Source organism: Adiantum capillus-veneris, chromosome 14, assembly GCF_014529385.1.
Source record: "Adiantum capillus-veneris isolate H3 chromosome 14, ASM1452938v2, whole genome shotgun sequence".
In the NCBI taxonomy this organism is placed as follows: Eukaryota; Viridiplantae; Streptophyta; class Polypodiopsida; order Polypodiales; family Pteridaceae; genus Adiantum; species Adiantum capillus-veneris.
The window spans coordinates 60125614-60146808 of NC_140944.1; the positions used below are offsets into that span (position 1 = coordinate 60125614).

General features: G+C 42.2%; 1 protein-coding gene across 1 annotated transcript; it reads right to left on the bottom strand.

Annotated features, from left to right (window-relative positions):
• Nucleotides 1-505: 505 nt before the first annotated feature.
• On the bottom strand, nucleotides 506-1734 carry LOC147442463 (disease resistance protein BAK6-like). Its single transcript, XM_086529664.1, has 6 exons — nucleotides 1598-1734; nucleotides 1406-1538; nucleotides 1246-1317; nucleotides 1070-1141; nucleotides 919-987; nucleotides 506-721 (listed from the first exon to the last, which is right to left on the bottom strand). The coding sequence occupies exons 1-6, from the start codon at nucleotides 1713-1715 to the stop codon at nucleotides 667-669; spliced, it is 519 nt and encodes a 172-aa protein (XP_086385790.1). The 5' UTR covers nucleotides 1716-1734; the 3' UTR covers nucleotides 506-666.
• Nucleotides 1735-21195: the final 19461 nt, after the last annotated feature.

Genomic DNA, 21195 nt, shown 5'->3' on the forward strand with positions numbered 1-21195 from the left:
TTGGTTTGTTGACACGATCCCAAAAGGATGAATTTCTCTCTGTACGATATGTTCTCCAAGTGCAGAGCAACGACACATGTAATTCTCAATCTCTTCTCAATATGATTGCAAGTAGACCAACACATACAAATAGGCTACCCGAGTCATCCCCCATGCTTGTGTAGTGGGCGTGTGTGTATTATAAGGGCTATGGTGTGTCTAACTAGAAGTGTAGCATAGTAGGTGACTATCTACTCTCACCATTCAACTCTTCAGTTCTTTGTAAGGTTTCAATCGTCTATAGGATAAGTTCTCTATTTAAAATCATGCTTGGTGGTCTCTAGATTTTTTACAGCATTTACTTGGTAGAGGTGTGTGTGTGTGTGTGTGCGCGCGCACGCGCGCATGCGAGGGTGCAAGAGAATACACATAGATAACACATGTGTGTGCGTCTTAACGAGAAAAATACATATATAAGTACTAAAAGAAGAAAGAGTATGAAAGCAAGCTGGTATGAAAAAGAGAATGCACTAATTTATTGTGAATTAATCCATGAAACATTGATATTTTGGGTTGCATTGAAGCAGAGGAGGCTCTTTTGATTAAGAACAGCCAGAACCATTGTAAAGACGGAAGGTAGGATGCCGCTAAAAAGGGAGTATGTGAACACCAAAAAGTCCTTCAATTCTAGCACGACTTATGGAGGACAGCTCCGCAAAGTCCTGGGTTCCCAGGCTTGAAGCTACAGACAAAATGTGACAACTGAGTGAGAATGTAGTCACAAAGAGAGAGAGAGAGAGAGAGAGAGAGAGAGAGAGAGAGAGAGAGGATCATCATGTCTATTTTAAGATATGGCTTTTGCAGATAAGAATGTGTGTGTGTGTGTGTGTGTGTGTGAGAGAGAGAGAGAGAGAGAGAGAGAGAGAGAGAGAGAGAGACCTATCAATAGAGAACCTCTGAGAAAACTCTGTGGGAATAGGGCCCGACAAATCATTGTTGGACAAGTGCCTGCACATCGCATGATATTGAAAGGTCAACAGGCCGAACTCTAAGACGATGCAATGAGAGTGATGGAATGATATGTACTCACAAGATCTGGAGGTTGGAAAGAATGGTGAGTTGAGGGGGGATCGAGCCCGTGAGGCCATTGTCTTGGAGTGATCTGCAATGTTATGTTATAATCGCAAGTTGGCATCAGCTCTCCCTTCTCTCTCTCTCTCTCTCTCCCACACACACACACACAACTAAATAAAGGGTGTTCCTTACAGAGCCCGGAGGGACTGGAGGGCTGCCAAGCTCCCGGAGATGGATCCCGCGAGTCCGGATTGAGCAAGGTCTCTATGTCAAGCAAAACGTAACGGTTAGAGAGAGAGAGAGAGAGAGAGAGAGAGAGAGAGAGAGAGAGAGAGAGAAGGAAGCTAGTTACAGGCTGTGGACTTTGTTATTGGCATCGCAGGTGACGTGGAGCCAGATGCAGGGGGTGACGGAGGAAGGATGCCAGGAGGCGAGGGCACCCTGCGGATCTTGCAGCCCATTCTTGAAGGCGATGAGGGCGTTTACTGCACAATAATTAGTTAACTGAGCGTTCTACGGCAATAAAAACATGAGCAGCGCGTACCTTCGTGGCTGAACCCCGGCACGTAGTCGCGATTGAAACCCTGCGATGAAGGTGCCAGCAATAACGCCAAGACATGAGCTGCTACTAGTACTACTGCAAGTGCGTTAAGAGGTCTCATCTTCGCCTTTCTTCAAATCGCTGACGGGCAAGAAAACGAAATGATTTTGCCTCAACTCTGGACTCTCTGGACGTTTATATACAAGAGAATAAATATCGAATGCATTGGCCATCGCTCTCGACTTCCGGCTCCTTGCCAACGAAAATAAAAATAGACTAGGGTAAAAGGGCCAATAAAAAACCGGGGCCCAATAATGAGACACAAGTCACGGACACAAATAACCCAATATTAGTCCAAAACATTTTCATTTCTGCAGCCATTTTTTAACGTGGCCCAAAAAAAGTTACAAGGCCAGTTCTGGCTTACAAAGGGTCCATCTGTGCATTTGTCCACATACATCAAGGATTACAGATGGACCACGACCACCTCTGCACACCTTTGTTAAATGATCAACTATAATAAGCTCTCCGACTCCTTTGCGCCAACATCTGCCGCTTGATGATCCACTACCTGCACATAAATGACCATTCTCAGCAATGATGCTTCACAATACACAGAGACATCATACAATTCCACACAGAGGAACTATTTTCACAATCGTTAAGAGCTTCACTCTTGTTGCCTGTACTATATAATCAAAACCAGAAAAGGTTCAATAGGTAAGCACCAGCCAAGCCACCCACACCACTGTCTCAATTTAGCACAAGCCAACCCACCCACACCACCTTCATAGAGTAGAAACTGTACAGAGTATTCACTACAAAAAACAAGCGCCAACAACCAACTCATAGATGAAGCTGTGCCATATCAGAAGAGACACCTTTATAAGCTTGCTGAACACAAGCACACCAACCCCTCTCATCTACATGCTAAACTATTCACCTTAGGCTGCTACATATTCAATCGCAAACAACAGTTAAGCAATGCAAGCACTCGCATGATGACTTCAAGAGCCCCATGTGAATGCAAAGCCTGGTTGATAGAGAGGCATCTAGGGCTCGAGGGTCTTCTTTGTACTTCACAGCTGGTGCACAAGAACGGTGGAAGAGTTTGCTGTTGCGAGAAGGTACATGTCCTGCCCATTTTTATGTGTAGGTTACCTCGCAACCAAGCACCATTCATTTCACCAAAACTCCCTTCATCTTCAACTACACAAAAGAAGACAGCCGAAAATCTCCATTTACCCTCTCCTAAACCTGCCCCCAAAAGAAATTTTTCAGTGAAGGAATACTCCAAGCTCTTGGAACCAGCTTTGGATTAAATCTTCGTGCTTTACTCAAGAGTAAGAACATTCTTCTACCTTCTTCACTTCATGAGTTTATGAGCCACTTGTCAATTTTAATGTGTGTAATCAATCAGCCCTAACATCTTTTCTTGACATGTAGCAAAGCCGAAAATGCCAAAAAGAAAGCAAGTAAACCAGACACCAGTAAGGTCTAAAGGCAGTCAACTACATGCATCCGATCTTCAACAACATTCCCACATCACATCCCCACAAAGCAAGTGCAAGAAGAAAGTGCAATTCATGGATGAGAGTAGAGACAATGTCTCTCCACCAATCAGAGACCAACATCAAAACTTCATCGTCCAACCGTCAGCAAGAGAGCAACACTGACAGTACCATAAACCTCTCTCCACATCACCTAAAACCACCAACAAGCCAACATCATCCGCAAGTAAAAACAAACCTCTTCTTAAACAAGAAAAGCCCAACTTTTCAAAAAGGACAGCACCAAACACAAGGACTTCATTGACGAACCTCACAAAAGCTGTTCAAGACAGTGCATGCCACTTGCCAACTGAAGGTGAAGTAGAACTGCCAAAGACTCCTCATAAATTCAGGAAACGCACTGTTTTGAGATGGACAGAGCTGGATATGGCCAAGGCATTGCAAGCGCGTGAAGACGGCCTTTCATTAAGAAAATGCTCCTTGCAATTTGGAATTAGTAGATCTGCTATAACAAATTGGGAGGAAGGCACAGCTTGACGAAGACATATTGAGAGAACCAGGAGAGATAGCCACACCAATGACCTTCACACAACTATTACAAGAAGAAGACATGTCCATCTTTCAAGGGCCTTCACAAGAAAGATTGTATACAACCAATGATGAGAATGCAGGTAATGTACGTCTATTGGATTCAGACTATTCTTTTGGCAGCAATGATGCAAATTCTACACGTGCAACTCAATCAAGAATGCAAGGTCTTGAAGATGAAAATCAAAATCCCAATCACCCCTCTCCACCAAGGCAAGCAGATAATAGTCAACGTTTCATTGATCTTTTGAGAATACCAACCACGGAGGTATGCATAAGGCAAGTGCATTGCGAAGCCTTTGTTGACTACACGAAGAGCCTGATACTCACTTCTACTCAGTACATGGAAAGTATGAAAGCTAAAACCGCAAAGAAGGAAGAGATAGCAAAGACAAAGGAGACAAAGCGCTTGGAGAAAGAGATGAAAAAAGTGCAAACTAAAGCAGAAAAAGATTCAGCAAAACAAAGAAGGATCGAGGCACAACAAGCAAGGCAATCACGCAAAGTCTGGGAGGCACAACAGCAAGCTTTTGAACAGAGATTACGTTCAATTCTATGGGAAGGTGGACCTACGCATGACCTTTACATAAGGCCATTGCATGTCCCTAATCCATATCATGCATTGGCTCGAAGGCAAAGATTGGACAAAATGCGAGCACGACCTAGTCAACCATCGACTGCTTTTTGATGCATCAACAACAAAGTCTACAATCATGTTGCACTTAGTTCTTTTAGTTCTTTTATACCAGTTTAACACTGTAACTACTGTTATGAGTTTTGTAATGTCATCTCTTGGACTATACCATTTTGGTCTCCATGCTTTTGTCGACCTATGAGTCATGTATTCATCTTGACGGAATATATATGCAAAGTTTCATTGCCTTGGTTTAGCTTCGTTGTAATGCACATTCTGGAACATACAAAAAAGAAACAAACCATACATTGTTGAGTGAATACGAAGCCTCACCCATATAAAAATGTTGCTCTTGAACCATACATTGTTGAGTGAGTATAAAACTCACCTGTATACTTTTTTCTTGAAGGTCTCATTGCCGTGTTGTTGGTTGGTGAATCTGGGTTGCCTTCTTGCTAGTAGGGATCTGCATGCCCCATATGTTGCTTCATCATCTATTAACGTTGCCCATTGCTCCTTCATCATCTGCTAGCTATTGCCCATTGTTGCTAAATAAGTGAGTATCAGTATCCGTATCAGTCCCTTGAAGGAATTTGCAAGAAATGCCTACTGATGAAATAATTTACATCACATTACTTCATGCATGTAATGCCCTCCATGCACTCACAGTTTAGCTCTCCAGAGATAGAGGTATGAAGTGAGTTACGATGACATCTCTGTCACCTCCATGGCAGCTCTATCCTTCTGTCGTAATACGAACAAGCACAAACAATTGAAAGAGTATTGATGAATGCACAAAACCAAGTTGTAAAGATATAAAGACCAGATTTTCCTTGAGGAGTCACAGGTAGAGCATATCGCCTTACTTGAAGCTTTCAAGTTGGGGCATCTTTCAGCATTGTAGAGCGTAGCTAGAAGCAAGGGCATGCATTGGCCTAGTGGAATACACCTGTAGTTGAGGCAGTGAGTCACTGGGAATAATTTTGCTCGTGCTTGTTGTGCATGAAAAAAGACTTGGTATGTGGTGCTTCTTGAGAAGAAGCTCATGATGTGAAGGTCTATATGCAAAAAAATGAGGATTATAAGAATTGGCTACTGAGCCTAGTGTGTGAGGAACAAGGGTTGTACCTGATTGCCTCCCGCAGCTGTAAACATGAGAGTCGACGAAGTTGAAGCAGACATCGAATGCCTAGATGGGGTGTTTTCCCTTCTTCTTCACACTTCCCCCCGTACACAGGTCTGCCCCTAGCCCCCTTCCCCCAGCCTGCTCTTCACTAACTTCGCGGAAAAACGACCTCACAGGGGCAAGCCTTGGCCTCGTGGGATGCACCAGTGGAGGCGTACACTATGCACGGTGGATGGGTAAGCTAAGCATGAAGTTTAATAGGGTCATCAAAGCTTACAAGCTAGATAAGACTCGAACGCGTGTCAGCTCAAGTGCGGCTCTAATAACGCGCATAAGAGGTGCTTGAGTAGTAAGTGCTTGCACCTGCAATTGCTTACCTATCACACCTATATTGAAAAGAGGGTGGACAAGTGGAAGGGGATCCAAAGTCCTATTTTTCATGCCCATTTTTTATACAAATGAATCTTTGTTTTTCCCAAATAGCCCCCCTCCCATCACTGCAACACATTCACCTTCTTTACTAGTGTACAGTGAGATGCAGGGATCCTGACCAATACCTTAAACACCCAAAAACACCCAAATTTGACCCCTAAACCAACCTTTCCCCTTAGGTGGCCCTAAGTTGGCCCCTTTGCCCTATCGGCCCTCGGGTTCTTTTAGGTGAAGACAAGAGCTAGGGCAAGTCCTTTCAGCTTAGCTCTGTTCCAGCTATGGCCTAGAGAGTCTTCTTCATGCGTGCCTGCCTTACGGCAGGATTTTCTCCTCATCATTTCCTCAACACCCTGTCATTCAAGTGGCCACGGCAAACGCCTAGGATGTCTCAAACTCTTTACCGCATAGGACATCCCTTCTCCTTCCCAACGTTCCTTCTGCCTAGCTGGCCCGCATAGGGCCTCCCCAAGTCCTCTCCAACTCTGTCCCTCTCATCGCTAAGTTATTACCCCTATAGCTTGCTAAGAAACCCATGGAGGCACTTTTTGATAGACACCAACTCCTACAAAAACAGAGCGAGTTTTGATGGCACTCACCGAAGCCCGCCTATAGGAGATCAAGAACTTGCTGGAGCATGTGCGGGAGGAAGCATACATCTGTTCCCCCCAGAGTTTCAACGCGTCAACAGCCAAGGACATCCTTAGTCTGGCAAATGAAAATCTTTTGATGATAAGCCCTCGATCATTTTACCGTCTTCTCATGTCAGAAAGGTCGAAAAGATTTGGAAAGCCGTGCCTTCGTAGGTCTCTTAACTGGCCCACGCCCTCTCTCGTAGGCATGTTGAAAGCATGTGTGAAGCAACAATGGACTACTTGGGTTACTGAAGTGGAATCCATTCAATGCCTGCCTAAGAACCATTTTTTGTTCGTTTATAGAGAGCAGGCCATGGAATTTCAAGCCCTGAGTTATGGACAGTGGTTTATCTGTAACTCAGCTCTGTATTTTTTCAGATGGAAAAAATCCTCAACCTAGAGACCTCTGCTGCTAGAAACTATCCCTTCTAGGTTGAGTTCACCAACCTTCCTATTCATCTGTACAACCATCTTGGGCCTATTGGCAGGCCAACCGGGCAAGGTCTTGGGCGACCACCATCCAAGGCAAGACTTTAACAATTCTGCTTGGCACCCGTAGGTGCAAGTGGAGATGGACATCTCCAACCATGAAAATATCCCTCCTATTGAGATACACTTTGATGATGGGGAGGTCCTGGACCAACTTTTTGACTATAAATATCTACCTGACACGTCCTTCCTCTGCGACAAAAGAGACCATTTTGTGAGGGTCTATCCCCTCAGCGCCCCTCCCCCTATCCCTTCTGAAAATCCCCAGGTCCCTGCTATCCAGGTTCCCCATTTTCCAGTGGCTCCCCGAGTCGAAAACCCTATGAACCCCCCAAATCTCGCCCTAACCACACTTCCTCCAATCCCTAACCAACCTTCCTCCAAGCCCACCAATGCTAAGAGGTAGGACCCCAAAGGTAGATCCTCCAACAGGTTCTCCGTCCTAGCCCAAATTCGAGGATTTATGAACTCCAACTCAAATGACTCAGGGGAATTCATCCCCCTTACCCAACCCCAAACTCCAGTAGTGGATTCCCAACTAGAGGAAGAATTTAAGGACATGGATTCCCAAGCCCTCCCCGACTTGAACAAAGAGAATAGGCTAGTGGACAGAGACAATGTTGATTCCTCTTTCAAATGATCCTTCCCCCTAAGGAAGTGTTTAAATACAAAAAGAGGAACCACGCCAATGTGGCTCAGACCCTGCCTCTGTAGTGAGGCAATAGCAAAAACAAACGGGTCAACAAATGAAATTTCTTTCATGAAATGTAAAGGGTCTGTCACACCCACTCAAAGTCCAATGCATAGCTTCTTGGGTTAGGAACAACCTTGCGGATTGCATAGTTCTCGAAGAGGTCAAAACCTGAAGCCATGACTTAGGTCGTGGTCTTAAAGAATCACATTTGGCTTGTAGACTCTCATCCTCATGGTTCAGGAGGCTGTAATCTTGGTGTACCAGAGGAGTACAGAAGTAGCAACCTAGATCCTCTATCTAGCCATAATTGGTGTTCATCCCTCTTTCCCCATCCCTACAATGCTAGACTGGTTGGGGTTTATGCAGGCGGTTCCATGTCGGACCATACAAAGATGTGGAAGACCCTGGTTGACCTCCAAGAACCTATGATCATCTTAGGTGACTTTAACATGGTGGAATCTCTTGAAGACCTCTTTCTCTCCAAACGCACAAAGGTTAGAGGTGCGAAACAGGAAGACTGGGAAGCTCTAAAGGCAACTCAATAGGAAAAGAGAATTGGCCACAAAGGCATGCGTGGACAGGTGCTACCTTGAAGTCTTAGTATCTAACTCCTTTTCAAGGGCCAAAGCCAAACCCAAATATAATACCTGCATTTTGGATCACTACCTGTTGGTTCTTACCCTGGATGACAAATACTCCAAGGTTGGAAATAGCTAGTTCCACATTGACCCCTCCTTGTTTAGATTACCAATTTTTTAGGAGTCCGTTTCTCATATCTGGACCAATTCTTTCATGACTCATCGGTCTCCTTCCTAAGCTTGGAGTAGGGTAGTTCAGGAGACCCAAAATAAACTCATACGCTTTAGGAAAGAGGTCACACTTATCCGCAAGAAGAAAAGGGATTACATGTATAAAGAATTAGCTAGATTAGTAGCTCCCCCCCCCCCCGGCTGGAACTGAGTTCCACATCTCTACCCTCTGTAGCCAGCTCAGAAATCAAGAGGAGGTTATCCTCAAACATTCAAAAATGTTTTTTTTAAAAAAGCTGGCTAGGCAAGGTCGATAGACCCTTGACGGAAATGTTTTGTAACATTTAATGCACTAGTAACTTGTGTGTAGAGGAAATTGATAACATAGTGAGCATTTCATTAAGAATAAGTTCCTTATGAGCATAGAAAGAGTACTTAACATAGCAATTTACACGTAGCTAATTTGGCAAGACACTACTTGAAAAGAGAGAGAAATAGAACAATTGACAACAACTGAGGACCCATTTTAGATGGAGCCAGTCCCCCCTCCATAAAGGCTTTGTATTATAGCTTCTCCCATGAAAGGAGACTTTTGTACAATAAAATTCGTGTGTTCCTTGACAAAACTCATTGGTGCAATGAAGATGGAAGCTTCATGCACCAAATTATGCTTGAAAAACACACCTAGTGTCCCTAGCCTCAGTCCCAAAACCTCACACACCTTCAAAAATGGTGAGAGCTAGCAGGGAATGAGGATGATTGAGAGGAAGAAGATGTATCTTACGAGAAAGCAGTATTATCCTCGCATAATCACTCTAATAGAATAGCTTAGCTTAGTAATTAGCATGGTAGAGGAGATGAGCATGCCATGGAAGGTTGGCTCTTGGTTTGATTTTCATTCCATAGCCAAGAGTTGTTGGTGTATGCTTGGAGAAGGAGATGGATTTCTTCTTGCACACATGAGTTATGTGTGTGTGTGTGTGTGTGTGTGCAGCATAAAAGATAGACTAAAATACCAAGCTCCCTCTCTCTTGGTCGACCCGTCTTGCTTTTTGCTCTTGTTGGCATCCTATTGGCTCCTGCAAAGCTTAGCCAATCACAAATTATAAGCATAATTGATAGCCTTGTGACATGTGTCCCCCTTCCCCTTTTGTGAGAGTCTTAGTTAATTAAAATAATTTATTAAACTCTCATTAGACCTTTTAGTCTTCTGGCCAATAGGAATCAGGCAAGCCAATGGGCTGCTTGATGCTCATTGGACCCCTTGGTAGATTGTCCAATAGTCTTCTAGAGAGCTTAATTTCCATTGGTTCTTTTATCAAGAATTTAAATTGATTAGACTAATTTTACTGTAGATCAGTTCTCATTGGTCCACCTCTATGGCCAGGGAAGATTGGGGGCAACTGGGCTAGGAGCCTGCCATGTGTCCAGTATTCCCTTTCGGGGAAGCTTTGGAGTGTGTGTGTGTGTGTGTGTGTGTTTCTATCTTCTCCCCTACTGTTAGGGCTCACCCCCTCCTTGATAGGGATGTGGGAAGACTTGACTTTTAAGTCTTCCCACCACCATCCAATTTTTTCAGCTTTGACCATTTGGACTTTTTAATTTAAAATTTTGGAATCTTAGCCTATGGAAGTCTTAATGGATCCAAACCTTAGGTCTTTGAAGCTTTTGTGATTCACATGGATATTTCGCAGACTGCCCCCCTTTGGATCCCTATTCTCTCCTTTAGATCCCTATAGAGACCGGTCAGGTAGCCTTACCAAAATTCTAGTTTTTATCCCCTGGTACTTTCCCATATTAAATGATCAATTTAACATGAGAAAATCATTTAAGAGAATTAGATATTAGTTTTTATGACATTATCTCTCTCTTGAAATGATAGTTATCCTTGACTATGAGGTAGAGAAGGTAAAGTCTAGTTATTAGTCCGTTTTCTAGTGGGTAAAGAATCCATTTGGTGCTTGAGAGCTTTAGCTACCGCACGCATGTCTGCACATTAGTCCATATCAATCTTCCATAGTAGATTGACAAACTCTACTTGGTGTTCGGGAGACGTCTTCTCCACAACATGATCCTAAGCATGCAATACTTATTATCGTTTGTGCACAATAAAGAAAAAGAGAGTCTTTTAAGACAAACTTTGTTCATTTATACATATTTACATTTGATTACTCTAGGGAATCATTGTAAGCATTGACAAGGTTTAGGTTATCCTTTAATTGTATGCCTTGCATCCATCTAGCATCTTCAAAAGGATAATTTTTAAACTTGATAAGATATCCTCAGATAGTCTTACCACCTCTAAATACCTTGTCTTTGTGTCGAAGAATGGACTCGGGCTACAACACCTCTTCTTGGTCCTCGATCTCCGGTGGGTCTTCAATAATTGGTTCTTGAGGTGGCTCTCCTTTGTAAGGATTTAGTAGGCTCACGTGGAAAGCATTGTGTATGAGCCCATGGCTAGGTAACTTGAGTTGATAGGCCATCTCATTGATTGGCCTAAGAATGTGAAATGGATCATAGTACCTATTTGCTAACTTAGCATAGTACTTTTGGTGTTCCGTAGGGTTCTTGCCCGTTGTATGCCTTAATCGAGCCTTGGGAAACTTAAGCAAGACCCAATCATTCTATTTAAAGGCTAGAGCTCTTTTGTGCTTATCAACAGCATCCTTTTGCCTTTGCTGAGAGATGGAAATAGCATCTTTAATCTTTTGGAAAGTAACTTGTAGGTCTTGGCTATATTCAACTGCTTCGAAGGTCTTCCTATGTACCTTGAGTAGCAAGGGACTTTTTAATCTTCCCTCTATTACCTCAAAGGGTGCTTTTCCCATGGAAGTATGTACAATGTTATTGTAACCATACTCCACTAAAGGTAAATACTTCTCCCATTCGGACTTTTGACCTACTTCTATGACATAAGCTTTTAGTCGATCAAGAATTGTTAGGTTAGCTATTTCACTTTGGCCATCCGTTTGGGGATGATAGGCCGAAGAAAAGTTTAGCCTTGTACCAAAATTCTCAAAGAGACCCTTCCAAAAATTACTGGTCATTCTAGGATCTCTATCCGACACTATGGACATTGGCAAGCCATGGTACTTGAAGATTTGTGATTTAAAGAGGGTTTCTATTTTATGGGCCTTAATAGTTTTTTGACAGGTATGAAATGTGCTTGTTTGCTAAACATGTCTACTATCGTCCATATTCCTGTATTCCCATGGATAGACTTTGGAAATCCAAAGATAAAATCCATGGATATGCTCTCCCATGGTGAATTAGGGATTGGCAAAGGTTGAAGCAATCCAGGTAGCTTCCATCTATCAAACTTCGTCTTTTGGCATACCACACATTTTGAGACATACTCTTGTATGTTTGCTTTCATGGCAGGACAATAGAAGTACGTTTCTATCCCTTTTAGGGTATATTGAATCCCTCTATGCCCCGCATGAGGAGGAGCATGAGATTCATACATTACTTTCTCACGCATAGTCTATTGCCATCGAGAAGATAACCATCTTGTAGGGTAAATGGTTCTTCCATCCTCCTTAGTGCAAGGGCTGAAATCACATCTCTAAAATTGGGATCGATAGCGTACTCATCTATCATAGAAGATAGATAATTGTGAGTTTCTATGGATATCACATTCACTCTTGGTCGTCTTGAGAGTGCATCAGCCACTTGATTATGCTTGCAAGCAATGTGAGCAATATGAAAATGAAATTGTGAAAGGAAATTTGCCCATCTCATTTGTTTTTCGGAGAGCTTAGTGTGCGTCATAAAGTACTTAAGGCTTTGGTGATCCGTTTGCAGAATGAAAGTGGTCCCCAATAAATAGTGCTTCCACGAGTCTAGAGCATGTAAAATTGCTAAGGTCTCCTTCTCATATATCCATAGAGATGGCTGGATAGGGTCGAGCCTTCGACTTTCATAGGCTATGGCATGTTCTTCTTGAAGTAAAACAACTCCAAGGCAATCATCGCAGGCATCGCATTGGACGTCAAATGTCTTTGAGAGATCCGACAGTGTAAGCACAGGTTGAGAGATAAGCTTCTGTTTAAGCTTTTTTGAAAGCATTGTTCTCCTTGGTGGACCATATATACCTAGCGTTTTTCTTTGGTAGGTCATGTAATGGTCCCACATTTTGTATGAACTTTTCTATGAAGCATCTATAGTATGCACAGATACCTATAAAGCTTCTTAGTTCATGCAGACTCCTTGGATTAGGCCATCCTTTTATTACCTCTAACTTTGATGGATCCATTTGGATGCCATCTTGAGAGATAATGGGACCTAAATAGTGAATTTCTTGTAACAAAATTTCACTTTTCTTTCGATCAATACAAAGTTTATTCTCTCATAAAACTTGAAATATTACCTGGAGGTATTTATTGTGTTCGTCTAATGAATTAGAGTAGATGATTATATCATCAAAAAACACTCCAATAAAGGTTTGGTGAGGCGTGAATAGCTTCTCCAACAGACTGTTAAATGTTGTTGGTGCATTGGTCAAGCCAAAAGGCATGACAATATACTCGTAAAGACCAAATGTAGTGCAAAATGCGGTCTTTACAATGTCTTGATCAACTATCCTTATTTGCTGGTAGCCACTTTTTAGGTCAATCCTACTGAAGTAGGTCGACCCTTGTAGCTTATCAAGTAGGTCTTCTACCCATGGACTTGGAAACCTATTCTTGATAGTGATCCTATTTAGTGCTCTATAGTCGACACACATATGATATGTGCCATCTTTCTTTTGCACTAATAACAGTGATGAACAAAATGCAGATGAACTAGGCCTAAACATGCCTTTCTCAACCAACTCATGCACTTGCCGCATAATCTCCTCTTGTTGAGCTTGGGAAACTCGATAAGGAGGTTTATTAGGCAGTGAGCTTCCAGGAAGAAGTTGAATTACATTGTCGTCATCCCCTCATTTGGGAGGTAGCACACAAGGGATGTCGTCAATAAAAAAATCTTGGAATCTCTTGAGGAACTTGGATAACTCTAATTCCTTTTGATTGGTTATATCTTCTTCTGCTAAGACATTAGGTTCATTTTGAGAACCATTGACAAAAACAATGTACACAGAAATAAAGCTCTTTATTGACTTATTCAAAGATTACTTATGTACAATGGGTATGGTGCTACCCAACTCCTTGGCATCTATATACATATCTTTTTCCCTAAACCTTAACAATGGTAGCCATGCGATCAAACCATGGTGCCCCTAGGATTACATCCTCATGCTTGAGAGGAGAGATGAAGAAATCCTCCTTGTCCACATAGCTTTGGACATGGAGCCTCAATTTCCCAATTAAGGGAGTGATGGAGGCTTCTTGCACCTTGAAATCACCATCAGCAGGTAGGACATCTCCCATCTCATAGGCTTTGATGCCTAGCTTGGTGGCCAGCTTTGTGGATATGAAATTGTGAGTAGAACCAGGGTCGAAGACTATGAAAGCATCATGTTCTCAAGACACCTTTCCCCAAGCATGACCTAGAGGAGTCCTTTGTGATGAGCATCCTCTTCTTGAATTTTGACCAGGGTTCTTTGAAAATCCTCAAAACTTTAGATGCATGTCTTATTTGTTCCTTCCCATGGGCACCTCCATCTATCCACGGATGAAGACACATTAGACATAGGGGAGTTGTATAGTATTATTCATGCAAGGGCCACTTAATGCACATGGTGCAACATACGTGAATGAAAGTACATTGGCGCACACAAAGTATGTCTACACCAGGTAAAATCCAAAGCAAGGATATGCATGCAAGTAGGATGGTGGAGCTATGCTTATGAAAGTGTTGGATACAGGTTTGAACAAGGGTGGAGTCAATTCTTGCTGATTAGGATGTACAAAAAGTGTTAAAATTTTAAAAAATCCAAGCATTAGGTGGTCCTCATCGTGATCTTATAGCTCATCTTTTCAACATCCGGTTTGGAGTTATTTGGGTAGCTTATGGACAATTGAGGGTTTTGTAGGGTCCAATTTTGTTGCCTCTAAATCCGTTTTGGGATGCATGCCAAATTTATCATTTTTAGCTCTTAAGTCTAGTGTTTAGTAGCCTTGAATGTGCTCTCTAGGCTTGGATTTATAGCTCATCATTCAGAGTTTATGGTGGGGTAGTATTCCATCTAAATGTACATAGCTTACGTGTCAAGAATCTATAGCATTTACACTTTTTATTTTTTAAAAGCAAAACTCACAATTGTGAGTGAATAATATTAATCAACCCAAATAATTACAAGGTCTTGTCATGCTCGTGTTGAGCCATGACATCATCCAGGGACCAAAATTACATCGACTATCAGGGCAACCATCCCTACCAAGTCGTACCCTTATCCTTGATACATAAGGTCCATTATCGTGTCCTTCTATAGCATTTGTGCTTAATGATACAAGTGTTTTGGCAGTGTGTAAGGTGGTTGAGATCAAAAATTATAAAGAATTCTACTTGTTTTTAGGCATGTATTTTACAACGCAAGTTGTGGCTCATGGAAAGCAATGATCTCTTCACATTGGTATATAAAATTAGAATCTTTTACTTATGTAGTAATATGTGAAGTTGTGTGTGCAAAATGGCCAAACGTTTGGCCCACCTCATGGAGCACTTACCAAATTAAATTTAACAGTTTTCATGCCGCCAATAGTGAGAGAAGCAAAAAAATAATAATGTTTTATGACATGAAGAAGGGAGGGAAGTCTACCAAAAGAAACAAGGGCCAAAAGAGGGAAAAGAGGTGGCGGTACAATGGGAGGAGCCAAGGCATGACAAGCAAAGCATCATAGCATCGAAGGGAGGGGGAATGAGATCTACCGTGGGTTGCCCGTGGAGGGAAGTACACATAGGGAGGGAGGTTGGTGATAGTACATGAAGAGGGGCTACGTATAGTGCATAAGAGGAGATTCATCATGCAGGTGGGCAAGAGCCAATGAAAGGGGGACTTGAGGCTAATGTGGACATCACACCAAAGATGAAGGGGCAAAAGATAGCATAAAAATTGGGGGGAGGGGGAGTCACTATATATAATTTTTGTATATCACGTGTGTTTAAGAAATATTTCTAAAACTCTCTATTTGTGAATTTTGACACATAAAGTACACCATTTTTCTATTCATCTATAAAAACTTTTCGCAATTCCATTTTATGGTACCCTTTAGTATGTGAAAATGTGAGAAAACATGAAATTTAGTAGCCCCTTTTGTTGCACACACACGATAGGTCCCCCGAGCACATAAAGAAAAAGGGAAGATAGGGTAGCCCTTGGAGCACTTGAAGGGATAGCCCATGCCAGAAGGAGACAAGCTAGCTTGCTTTCGTTCTCTGTAATGGAATTGGCCTATTTAACTTGAGAGTAGCGGAAATTAATGAGAGTACTTTTGAGAAATAACTTTGTGAGCATAACGGGTGAACATAATTGAAGATAGCAACATAATCATAGCAATTAGTTTACTTGGCATGAACAATACTTTTGCAAGAGAGAGAACATGACAACAATTGAGGACCGGATTTATGTGGAGCCGGTCCCCCCTCCAATAGGCATTTGTATTATGATTTCTCCCATTAAGAGAGACTTGTTACAATACAGTCTTTGTGTTCCTTGTGACCTAGGTGATGCAATGAAGATGTAAAGCTTCATGCATCACAAACATAACATAAACTTGAAGAAAGCTTTAGCTATCCCAAGCCTCAGTCCCAAGACCTCAAACACCTTCGAAGGTGGAGAGAGCTAGCAAGGAATGAGGGTAGGGAAGAGGAAGAAGAAACATTTCGTAGGAGAAAGAATTACTTCCTCACTTATCATAACTCTTGTTGCTAGCATACATAATAGCATAGTAATGAAGAGTAAGGAGATGGCAAGCTTAAGCATTGAAGCATGGCTCTTGGTTGGATTTGCACTCCATAGCCAAGAGTGTTGGTGTAGGCTCTCAACCTCTACTTGCTTGGAGAGGGAGCTCTTGCACTTTGCATAGCACACAATGAGAGTGTTTGTGAGTGTGTGTGGGTGAGTATACCCCTTAAGTAACCCCCTAGATTGCTTGGGTCGACCCCCCCTTGTAGCTCATGCTTGAAGCTCATTGGACCCCTCCAAGCCTAGCCAATCATAAGCAGGAGGCATTACAAGTAGTAGGGGTAGCTTGAGACAAGTGTCCCCCTTTCCCCTTTGAGAGAGAGGGCTAGATAAATGCTAAATCAATTAATTAAATCTCCTAAATTACTATTGGACTCTTGGGTGGCCAACCAATAGGCTTCAGGCATCTCATGAAGGTAACATAGGTAGGGGCCTGACATGTGTCCCTGCTGCCTCTTCAATCTTGGGCCTTCCTTGTGTGTGTGAGTGTGTGTTCTCTCTCTATCCCCTAGGAAAAGGGATCGCCCCCCTCTTGTAGGGATACTTTTGACTTTTGGTGCTCAAGCACCTTAGTCATCAAGCATGACAATGCACTTGAACTAGGGGTGTTCCCACAAGCATCTCAGGCAAGCATGTGAAAGCACCTCGAGCACCTCAAGCATGTAGCAGGTCAAGCACCTCAAGCATGACAAGCACCTCGAGCTTGGGCCGGGTTCCCGCCTCAAGCTCAGCCCTAGCTTACCTAAGGTCAAAGGACTTCTACACACATTATTGGAGGTCTTCAATGAAGCTAACCCTAAGGTCTTATGCTCCATTGGTTGGCCTTGCTCTTTGATAGACCATCTCTCATTTGGGACCCTTTACCATTGGCCCCGTGTTGAGATAGATCTATAAGCACATATCTATATCTTAACACTTGTTCCTGTTTATTCTCCCACATTAAGTGATCAATTTAATATGAGAAAATCATTTGGGTTGGTTAGATATTAGATTTTATGACATTACCTCTCTCTTGAAATCATAGTCGTCCTCGACTATGAGGTAGAAGAGATAAAGCCTTAGTCATTAGTCAATCTTACTTAGCGGGTAGAGGATCCCTTTTTACGCTACGACATATTTTCAAGATAGATGACTAATCCATTTGGTGCTTGGGAGAGATAGCTGCCGCAAGCATGTCTGCTCTTTAGTCCATTTCATTCTCCCAAAGTAGAGTGACAAATTCTACTTGGTGTTTGAGGGACGTCGTCATCACAAACATGATTCTAAGCATGCATACTAGTTAAATTTGTGCACAATTAAAAAGAGGACTAGTCTTATAAGACAAAAACATGAGTCATTTAAAAGAAATTTGTACAGTTGCTTACTCTAATGTAGCATTGTAAGCATTAACAAGGTTCATACTATCCTTAAGCTGTACTCCTTGCATCCATCTAGCATCTTCAAAAGGATAATTTTTGAACTTAATAAGATACCGTCAGATAATCTTACCATGTCGTAGTACCTTGTCTTCATGATGAAGGACAGCTTCGGGTTGTAGCACCTCTTCTTGGTCTTCAACTTCGGGAGGGTCTTCGATGATTGGTTCAGTTGGTGGCTCTCCTTTGTAGGGCTTAAGTAGGCTTACATGAAAGGCATTGTGTATGAGCCAATGGTTGGGAAACTTGAGTTGATAAGCCGTCTCATTGATGGGCTTCAAAATTTGGAAAGGACCATAGTATCTTTTTGCTAGTTTAGCATAATACTTTTGATGGCCCGTAGGATTTTTGCCCGTTGTTTGCCTTAATCGAGCCTTAGGAAACTTGAGTAAGACCCAATCATTTTCTTTGAGAATTAAGGCTCTTCTGTGCTTATCAGTAGCAGCTTTTTGCCTTTGTTAAGAGATGGATATAGCCTCCCTAATCTTTTGAAAAGATTCTTGTAAGTCACGGCTATACTCATCGGCGCGGCGAAGATCTTCCCATGTACTTTGAGTAGCAAGGGACTTTTAGGTCTTCCCTCAATGATCTCAAAAGGTGCTTTTCCCGTAGAAGTATGTACAATGTTATTGTAGTCATACTCTACAAGAGGTAAGTACTTTTCCCATTGTGAGCATTGATCTACTTCGGTAACATAAGTCTTGAGTAGATCGAGTATCGTAAGATTGGCTATCTCACTTTGGCCATCCGTTTGTGGGTGATAAGCCGAAGAGAAATTCAATCTTGTTCCTAGATTTTCAAAGAGACCTTTCAAGAAATTACTGGTCATTCTAGGATCTCTATCTGACACGATGGATGTGGGTAATCCATGGTGCTTGAAAATCTGAGATATGAAGAGAGTTTCCATTTGATGTGCCTTAATAGTCTTTTTGAAAGGAATAAAATGTGCTTGCTTGCTAAACCTGTCGACTATTGTCCATATTCCTGTATTCCCATGGATAGACTTGGAATTTGGAATAGGCAATGGCTGGAGTAATCCAGGTGTCTTCCCTCTATCATACTTGGTCTTTTGGCACACTACACATTTTGATACATACTCTTGTATGTCCACTTTCATGGTAGGCCAATAGAAGTATGTCTCTACTCCTCGGAGAGTAGGTTGAATACCTCTATGCCCCGCATATGGAGGAGCATGGGATTCATACATAACTTTCTCATGAAGGGAATGGGTAACACATAGCCTATTGCCGTGGAGAAGATAACCATCTTGCAAGGTGAATGGTTCCTCTTTCTTCCCCAAAGCAAGGGATGACATTATGTTTCTAAAGTCAGGGTCAGTAGCATACTCATCTATCATAGAGGATAGATCATTGTGAGTAGCTATAGACACCGCATTAACTTTTGGTCGTCGTGAAAGTGCATCGGCAACTTGATTGTGCTTACCAGCTATGTGAGCAATATGGAAATTAAATTGCGAAAGAAAATTTTCCCACCTCACTTTTTTGTCGGAAAGCTTGGTTTGCATCATGAAATACTTGAGACTTTGGTGGTCGGTTCGTAGGATAAATGGAGTCCCCAATAGGTAGTGCTTCCATGTGTCTAGGGCATGTAGAACAGCTAAAAACTCTTTCTCATAAATGCCCAAGACTCGTTCATCAATATTGAGCCTTCGGCTCTCATATGCTATGGCATGCCCTTATTGAAGCAAAACTGCTCCAAGGCAATCACCACAAGCATCACATTGGACCTCAAATGGCTTTGAGAGATCCGGAAGCACGAGGACTGGTCAAAATCATTTTGCTCCTTAGCAGTCCATACAAACTTAACGTTCTTCTTAGTTAAGTCATGTAGTGGTCTTGCTACTTGAGAGAATTTTTCTATGAAGCGTCTATAGTATGCGCACATACCAACAAAGCTTCTTAGCTCATGTAGATTTCTTGGGTTAGGCCATGCTTTTATTACCTCTAACTTTGATGGATCCATTTGGATACCATCTTTAGAGATAATATGACCTAGGTATTGAATCTCTTGAAGGAAGAATTCGCTTTTCTTTTGGTTGAGATAAAGCTTGTTCTCCCTCAATGCTTGAAAAATCACTTGGAGATGTTGCTTATGTTCCTCCAAAGACTTGGAGTAGATGATGATATCATCAAAGAACACTCCAGTGAATTTACGATATGGTCTAAAAATTTTCTCCATCAAACGATTGAACGTAGCTGGTGCATTAGTCAAGCCAAAAGGCATGACTAGATATTCATAAAGACCAAACGTTGTGCGAAACGCGGTCTTTAAGATATCTTCATCCACTATCCTTATTTGATGATAGCCACTCTTAAGGTCAATCCTACTGAAGTTGGTAGAGCCTTGTAGCTTATCAAACAGATCTTCTACCCGAGGTACGGGAAATCTGTTTTTGATAGTGATATGGTTTAGTGCTCGATAGTCCACACACATACGGTATGTACCATCTTTCTTTTGCACTAAAAGGATTGGAGAACAAAAGGGAGAGGAACTAGGCCTCACCATCCCTTTGTCTACCAATTCTTGTACTTGCCTCATGATCTCCTCTTGTTGAGCTTGTGAGACTCGATAAGGAGGCTTTTTAGGTGGTGAGCTTCCAGGAAGGAGCTCAATGCGATGGTCATCATCCTCTCGTTTTGGAGGTAAGTCCATAGGGATATCATCGATGAACACATCTTAGAATCCTTTTAGAAAATTAGACAAGTCTAACTCTTCTTGATTCCCATTATTTACATTTGATGAAACATTAGTATCTTTTAGAGACTCTTTGACAAAAATCATGTATGCAGAAACTGAGCTCTTCATTGACTTATCAAAAGCAAGAGGATTTACAAGTGGAATAGTGCGACCACGCTCACTAGCATCTATATACATGTTCTTTCCCCTGTAGGTGAAGTAGATTTTCCTTTTAGGGAACTTCATGTTGGCAGCCATGCGATCAAACCATGGTGCCCCTAGGATAACATCCTCATGTTGGAGAGGAGAGATGAAGAAGTATTCTTTGTCGATATAGCTTTGGACATGAAGCCTCAACTTCCCAATCAAGGGAGTAACGGAGGCTTGTTGTCCCTTGAAAGCGGCATCAGCCACTTCTATATCTCCCATCTCAAAAGCTTGAATGCCCAACTTGGTGGCCAACTCTATTGATATGAAGTTGAGAATAGAGCCAGGGTCAAACAAGATAAAGGCATCATGCTCTCTTACCTTTCCCCAAGCATAGGAAAGTGATGATCCTTTGCAATGAGCATCCTCTTTTGGAGCTTTGATGGTAGAGGCCCTAAGAGTCTCATTGCGAGCATTCTTCTTGGGGCAAGAACGATAGCCATGTCCTTGCTCCCCACACTTGAAACACTTATGGTCCTTGAAAAAAGCTTCAAGCTCTTCAGGAGAGAGTTTGGTTTTACCTTTGTAAACTCCCTTCTCCTTGGACCGATTGTTGTTATTGTTGCATTTGGCTT

Coding starts and splice junctions, on each gene's coding strand:
- LOC147442463 (XM_086529664.1), bottom strand. CDS start 1,715: ATGAGACCTCTTAACGCACTTGCAGTAGTACTAGTAGCAGCTCATGTC. Junction 1,318..1,405: donor AATAACAAAGTCCACAGCCT/GTAACTAGCTTC, acceptor TGCTTGACATAG/AGACCTTGCTCAATCCGGAC. Junction 988..1,069: donor CTTTCCAACCTCCAGATCTT/GTGAGTACATAT, acceptor TGCGATGTGCAG/GCACTTGTCCAACAATGATT.